Source organism: Aplysia californica, unplaced genomic scaffold, assembly GCF_000002075.1.
Source record: "Aplysia californica isolate F4 #8 unplaced genomic scaffold, AplCal3.0 scaffold00906, whole genome shotgun sequence".
Lineage (NCBI taxonomy): Eukaryota > Metazoa > Mollusca > Gastropoda > Aplysiida > Aplysiidae > Aplysia > Aplysia californica.
Window position 1 is genome coordinate 210,071 of NW_004798176.1, and position 7,613 is coordinate 217,683.

General features: G+C 38.0%; 1 protein-coding gene across 1 annotated transcript; it reads right to left on the bottom strand.

The window, feature by feature from the left end:
• Positions 1 to 200: 200 nt before the first annotated feature.
• On the bottom strand, positions 201 to 7,322 carry LOC101854211 (isoamyl acetate-hydrolyzing esterase 1 homolog). Its single transcript, XM_013089241.2, has 7 exons — positions 7,207 to 7,322; positions 6,313 to 6,404; positions 5,540 to 5,595; positions 4,744 to 4,960; positions 3,788 to 3,875; positions 2,287 to 2,405; positions 201 to 1,374 (listed from the first exon to the last, which is right to left on the bottom strand). Exons 2-7 carry the CDS (start codon positions 6,379 to 6,381, stop codon positions 1,201 to 1,203), a joined length of 723 nt encoding a protein of 240 aa, XP_012944695.1. The 5' UTR covers positions 6,382 to 6,404; positions 7,207 to 7,322; the 3' UTR covers positions 201 to 1,200.
• Between the last annotated feature and the right edge of the window lie 291 nt (positions 7,323 to 7,613).

The window sequence follows — 7,613 nt, forward strand, 5'->3', positions numbered from 1 at the left end:
CGTCCATACAAAGTAGACATCAACCACGATGCTCTAAAAGGTTGGGGGGAAAAAAAGAAAAGAAAAAAAAAGAAAAGAAAAGAAAAGAAAGGAAGAAAAAAATGTTGTAGAACACATTTTCTAGGCCTAAAATTAACATAGATCTAGTTCATTATTTTGATTGGTTAAAGTTGTTTATAAATAAATTGACAGTTCAGGCATTTCTTTGTTGTATTCTTTAATAAACAATAGTATTTATTCTTTAATTTAAAATAAAAATCAAAGGTGTAAATATATTAAATTCATCCTGAACAGGTTGTATCTAAATGTACAGGTACATTTTGGTTGACGTCAACTAGAGGGTGGGGTTCCTGGAAAAGATGACATAAGCTGAGGTCACTTGTGGACGGTCCCTTAGATACAGTCAAGTCTAGCACAAAAACCAGGCTCTGTCTGGTTCTAGGATGAAAGACAAAAGATTCTCCATTTGTCCGCACATAAACACACACACATATATACTCACTAACACACACACACACACACACACACATTCATACACACACACACACACACACTCACACATAGAATGTAACTCAATCGTAACATATACCCACTTCCAACTGGGATAATAAAGTATCATCTCATCTTATCTTCTATCAAGTATGCTGCCTCTCAAGTACATGTATGCTGATGAAGTGTGGGGCGTGCTGACAAAATGAGTAAGAACTCCTCGCTATCCACAAGTGGAGATAATTGGCCAAAAACCGACACTCGGGTCAAATTTGTAGATTTTCTATTGATGCCATAGAGTATTCTTCAACTAAAACATGCTTTTTATTATATCATACTTAAAAATCGTAAAAAACTTCACCTATAGGCATGACCTATCCATTTCTATAACGTTGGAATCCGAGGAGTAATTCATTTTGCTGTCCCCGTCGTTTTAAGCAAGAAAAATTCAAAAATTATGCAAACTGAGCCCAAAAATATGAAATTATGCCATTCTGTTAATTTTAACAAAGAATGATAACCGAAAATAATCAGAAATTAAGCAACAAATGATCGAATTTCGCTAAATTATGCGGGGTGCATAAAACCACAGGGACAGATTTTGTCAGCACACGTCACAAATCTCTATCCCAGGCTCACTGCAAACACATAAGGATCCTCTCACTGGCAGAAACTCTTCAGCTAAGCAAATTATTATGATAAAAATAAATTCTACGACAACAGCGACTTCTCCAGGTTATCTAGATCCACGTCGTCCTTGAACGGGAAAATCGGCATCGGCAGGTCAGCGGTCAGCCGGTCTATGATTGGCTGCAGCTGAGAGAAGAGCAGACGCGAGCCAGAGTGGGAAAGGTGAAGGCCATCGACGAGGAACCCTGAGAAATCCTGGAAGAAAAGATGTTCAAAGCGCAAAGATATATTTGCTGGATATCATAATACAAATCATATATACATATATATATAATATATAGATCTCTCTCTCTCTATATATATAGATATATATATTGTGCGTGCGTGTGTGCGTCACAATGCAGTGGAATCAGGCACTCGTCAATGTTTGAGCATGTGGAGTTATTGGTATCATCTCAAAGCTGATTTATTTGCCTTGCTTCCAATGAAATATATATCGATTTATCTTGAATAGAACACAAGATATTTGCGATTGAAGGAAGTGAGGTCGCCTGGTTTCAGTGGTGAAATTAGCAAGAAAATGGCCGCCAAAGTAGAGTAAATCCAATAGCTAAAGAGTCTTTAAAAACTGAAAAATGACATATGTGAGGCAGCGTGGCGGAATCAGGCTCTCGTGAAGAAACGTGCATTTTTCTGCAGGTTTGTGAATTTTAATCAAATTTTTGTTTTTGGGCTCAACACCTGTCATGCCCATTAAAAAACTTATTTCTGTGTGGATCTTTCTGAAAAACGTTGATTAAAGGCACAAAAGATGTAAATTTTGTGCCTTTTATCAATGTGTTTCAGTAAAATTCATATAGAAATGTGTTTTTATACGGGCATAAAAGAGGTTGAGCCAAAAATTAAAAATTCGATAAAAATATCCGAACTGGAGAAAATATGCCTGTTTCTCTGATTCCTGTCTTCATAACCCCCACATACATACTTTCCACCCACATAAATAATTTCATAATTTCCACATACAGAATTCCATAATCCCCACATACATAATCTCATACATAAATAATTTCATAATTTCCACATACATAATTTTATCATTTCCACATATTTACATAATCTCATAATCCCCACAGACACAATTTCATAACGCCCACCTCCAAAACCCACCTCTGCCTTCATCATCTCTGTGTAGAGGTCAACAACACCGGTGCCCATCTCCTGGGCCAGCTCACAGCAGGCTCTGGCATAGACGCCCGTGGTCGTGTTGTCTTTGGTCAAAACTGTGCCTAAACGCATGTAACCATAAAAAAAAAAAAAAAAAACAACCACGATGATGACAATGACAATCTTTATCCATCTCAGAGGGAGAAATTTGTCTTGGGCGTTTACAATGGCAGTAGATGTTACAAAGGTTAGTTGCACTCACGTATACGCACAACAAGACAGGACATTAATAAATACAAATGTTTTACGAGCTGAAACAACCCACTCTTTAAAACACACACACTCTCTCTCCCTCTCTCTTCCTTTCTCTCTCTCTCCCTCTCCCCATCTCTCTCTCTGTGTTTCATTTGTAGCACTGTGTGTTCAGTAATCTCACTGCAGTTGGGACGAATGAATTTCTATATCTGTCATGTTCTCCCTTTTTTGGAAATGTATAATTTACTGCAGGACATAAATTTCTTCAAAAAAATGCTTGTTCTCAATTGGTCAGAACACATGTATGTATGTAAAAAATGTAGAGTTGTTTGTTATAAACTGTAGCGGTCTGATCAAGACGATGTTGTCTTTGGTCGTCAATACCGTGCCTAAACACATGTAACAAAAAAGACCATTAAAATTTTTTTATTTTTTTAGTACAGGATTTACGGCGCTCGTAACTACATAAGGTCATATGAGCGCCTGAAGATTAGAGGTGTTACAAGAGAGTAACAAACATAAAAAAGATGAAGGGGAGATCAGGACGATAGATGTTTGATAGGAAAGAAGAAGCAAACCACCCCAGGGCACCCACCAACCACCCACAAAAAAGACCATAAAGTTCTTCAAGTTCAAGAAGATGCTTGTTCTCAATTTGTCAAACACGTGCGTAAAAAGTGTACAGTAATTCAATATTTTATATAAACCCATAGTAGTTGTATGACCAAACTGTGCCCAAACACATATAACAAAAGAACATAAAATAGTTCTTCAAAGAGATGCCACAATGTTCTCAATTGTTTCTTTATAAGAACACACAAATGTAAAAAAAAACTTGTAATATCATTTGATAGACGGAACACATTGTAAGTAAAAATTGAGAAGAACAAATTTCATATAGCGGCAAGACTAAATCATGGCCAATCGCTAGCTATGCTTTCAAGCAATACAATACAATTCAAGTCTCAGAGGCGTCGGTGGTCTATCTAGTAGTTAGGTTATCGGACCCGTAATCATGAGATTGCGGTTACGGGGTTTCGAGCCTCAGCTCGGTTCAACATTGTGTTCTTGGTAAAGGCACTTTACAAGAATTTTCCACTTAGCTCGGTGCTTTCGAAGATTGACGTAAAACTCGGAGGTCCCGCCTCTTAAATAACCTAATAGTGTTGATAGGGGCGTTAAACCTTTACCATTTCACCATTTCAATCTCCGGGGACTTGCTCAAACACAGATGATAAAAAGAACTCACCTCTCCTTTTGCATTCCACTGCCCACGCTGAAGCATTGAAGGCCGGGGGTGAGATCAGGATGACTCTATCTCTGCTTATGCCTGTAGACTAGGGAAGATAACATAAGAGGATCAGATTAATCTTTATTGTCCAGACATTGGCATATTGGTTTGGTATTTCACCACACAACACATAAATATAATGCACAAACACACACACACACACACACACATGCATACATGCACACACACGCACACATACACATGTACACACGCACACAACAGTGGAATCAGGCACTCATCAATTTCTGGGCATATGAAGTTATTGGTATTATCTTAAAGTTTATTCATTTGTCTTGTTTTTGATAATAGAAGTCGGGATATTTGCGATTGAAAGAGGTGGGGGTCTTATGGTGTCAAGAGTCTGAGGCAAAATTAGTGAGAAGATGACCACAAAGTTTTGTCAGTTCCAAAGATTGTGTGTACTTGAAAACTGCAAATTAACATTTTTGTGTGTGCCTTTGACCAAGCGAAATAATGTACATTCACTTAAACAAGTGTCAACATACCAAAGACAAGAGACATACATATTATATTCATTACAAAGTATGAACCTACCAAAGAGTGAGAGATAGTCACTATTATAACAAGTATGAACCTACCAAAGACAAGAGACACCATTTCAAAGTATGAACCTACCAAAGTTTAGTCCACTACAACAAGTATGAACCTACCAAAGAGTGAGAGATATTCACCACAACAAGTATGAAACTACCAAAGACAAAAGATAATATTCATTACAAAGTAAGAACCTACCAAAGACAAGACATAATATTTATTACAAAATATGAACCTACCAAAGACAAGAGATAATATTCATTACAAAGTATGAACCTACCAAAGACAGATAATATTCATTACAAAGTATGAACCTACCAAAGCGTGAGAGATATTCACTACAATGACCCTGAACCTACCAAAGCGTAGTCCACCATTTCCTTCATGTTCTCTCTGTACTCCTCCAGAGGTACGTGCTGTCGTACATTGGCCTCATTGTTGGAGTCGTTGGCTCCCAGAAAGATCGTCATGGCAACCGTGTCCTTGGCAACAGTCTTGTCCAGGATCGACGGCAGCATGAGTTTGCACCAACGTGTGGTGTAACCAGAGAAGCCACGGACCACAACATCACACTTCCTGAAAAGTTACAAAAGTACACCTTTCCTGTTATAATATACAGTGCAGCCTCTCTATAACGACCTTCGGTACAACAAAATCCTCTGTATATCAACATGGTTCCCAGGTCCCGATTTAATTGTTTCCTTGTCATATATCATTAGTTATTTTTGGTTGCCTCTCTATGACGACAACTCTCTATTATGACATTTTTTCTGGTCCCGACGATGTTGTTATAGAGAGGCTGCACTTTAATACATGTCGTACATGTTGAACATTTTACAACCAAATATCTAGTTCCTTTTTGTTTTAGTAACCGATATTTATGGCACTTGCAACGCAATAATTAGGTCATATAAGTAAGTGCTGAAGATTAGACGTGTTACTAGAGAGAAACATGATGTAAAAAAACACCAATATCAGGAAGGACTTACGTAACGAGCGACCACCCCATCAAACACAATAAAGAAGAGGCCTAACCCTAACCCTAACCCAAACCCTACCCCTAAATCTACCCCTACCCCTAAATTCTGCTCTGTCTCATAGCGGTCGCTCATTACGGAAGTCCTCCCCAATATCATATCAAGAAGGACCACTGACCGTTGCAAGTAATCTGCAAACAGACTTCCCCAGCATCCTTCTTCCGTAAAACATCGCTGCAAGAAGATCACAACAATTATTGGTTACAACTTTATCAAGAGCCGTAAACACTGTACATATGAAAACAATATGCGATATAAAATCATGACATATAGGCCTTCAAATTTTTACAAATTTAGATAGCAAAAAGAGGAAATTTTCTTAGAATACAATAGGCTAAGACCCAAGAAAACATCGATTCATACCCCACAGACAGTTTGCAGACAATTTACTTCATACCGTACGGGATTGATACTTTTGCAAGACTTTCAAAGCATAAACACAGCTCTGATTCTAGGTTATAATCGATTAGAATGTTGAATGTGTATGAGAAATACAATAGTTCTATTATGAACTGAAGAAGTTTCAGTCAGTGAAAAGACAAAAAAGAAGTTACACATACATGATAAGTAGGATCCAGTTCTAATCAGTCAACATATTAGATTTGCACAAAGTGTCAAAAGGGGGGGTGGGGGGTTGCATGAAAGAGAGAGACCTGAGTTGTGAGGACGGAAGGGTGGAGGGAGGGAGATTTGATTGATTGGGTAGATGTTTTACGGCACTATCGACACAATTTTGATCATTTAAGGGAGGGAGAGAAGAAACCTGTACACACAGAAAGCAACAAACAGACCAGTACAGACGGGGAAGGAAAAAAAGAACAACATGAAACCAACACGAAGCCTCATATATATATAATATCTCAACAAGGTGTTTACGGTTGCCAAGGTTACCTGTGTGATGGAGTCTCCATACAGCAAGACCCTGGGCCACACCCTCAAGCCCCGGCTACAGCTTGCCATGACACAATCAAATATCTCTGAACCTGAAATTATAAAAGCAAACATAAAAACAAGGTCAAGACTCCGTTTTTATAATTAGATGAGGAAATAATATACTTTTATCATCTAGAGCGTCTAGATCTCTATAGATTTCTAGATCTAGATATCAAATCATTCTCAACTAGGCCTATGATAAAAATTCAAGACTACAACAAGTAGACTCTAATTAATTACGAAGTGGCTATTCGGACTTGAGTGAAAGGGAGTGGTGTACATGAGTAAAATTAGAACTTTCTAACTTCTTAGAAGTAGAAAAAGTAAAAAGGCTTAATTAAAGGCTACCAAAATGTGCAAACCCCAATTAGCCATCAGCCATCACAATGTAGAATCTAGATATCAAGATCTAGACTCTCTAGATCTAGAATAGATCTCTAGATCTAGAATCTAGATCTAGATCTAGATCTAGATCTAGTGACAAGGGTAAGTGCCCTTAACAGCCTTTACACAGAGACAATTTAAAGAGGATTTAGGTGGTTTGACCACCTGTTACGCCTGTCACCTGACCAGCCAGCCTCGAGAGCCTAGCTCAGGCTATTATAAAGGAAGAGGAAGGCCACGAAAAAGGTGGATCGAGGGAGTCAAGGAAACTCTAAGAAAACAACATCACAACTGAAAGCTGCGGAGCTGGCCTACCATAGAAAACTGCATCTCTCCCCTCAACTTCGACTCTTTTAACACAGCAACAAAGGATGAAAAAGCAGATCTAACGTAAAAGTAAGTACACAGGCTAGATTATACTGTAAAGCCAAATTAGATCTTCATTACAAGTGAAACTAACTTCAGTACCTCTGTGTGTTTCAATATCTAGAATCTAGATCTAGATTTCTAGTTCTACTAAGGCACTACAACACTGACACCAGCTGATTCGGCGGAGGTAAATGAAACAAAAAGCAGCAGACAAAGTTGCTGCAATCTCTTGGAGTAGCCTCCCGTTGCTGCTGTCCTTTCGTGGCTATTTATGTTCACAGAATTACAGCTTCTGAAAATCGCTAGCCTAGTTATATATTATTATAGAAATTCTAGTAATTTACTCTCTGCTTCTGTTATTTTTCCTAACAAGATCTATACTATATTTCTTGTCTTCCATATAAATATCTCTGTTATTGCAATCGAGGTGTAGATTGTTGTATCTCTACATACTTCCCCTCTACAAAGGGAGAATTTTTTCAATCATTCAATCATGTTCAGAATAA

Bases quoted from the DNA above. Each gene is read 5' to 3' on its own strand.
- LOC101854211 (XM_013089241.2), bottom strand. From the start codon at position 6,381: ATGGCAAGCTGTAGCCGGGGCTTGAGGGTGTGGCCCAGGGTCTTGCTG. The intron at 4,961-5,539 runs GTCAGTGGTCCT...GTAACTTTTCAG, and splicing joins TTTGCAGATTACTTGCAACG to GAAGTGTGATGTTGTGGTCC. The intron at 2,406-3,787 runs GTGAGTTCTTTT...ACATGCGTTTAG, and splicing joins AGTGGAATGCAAAAGGAGAG to GCACAGTTTTGACCAAAGAC.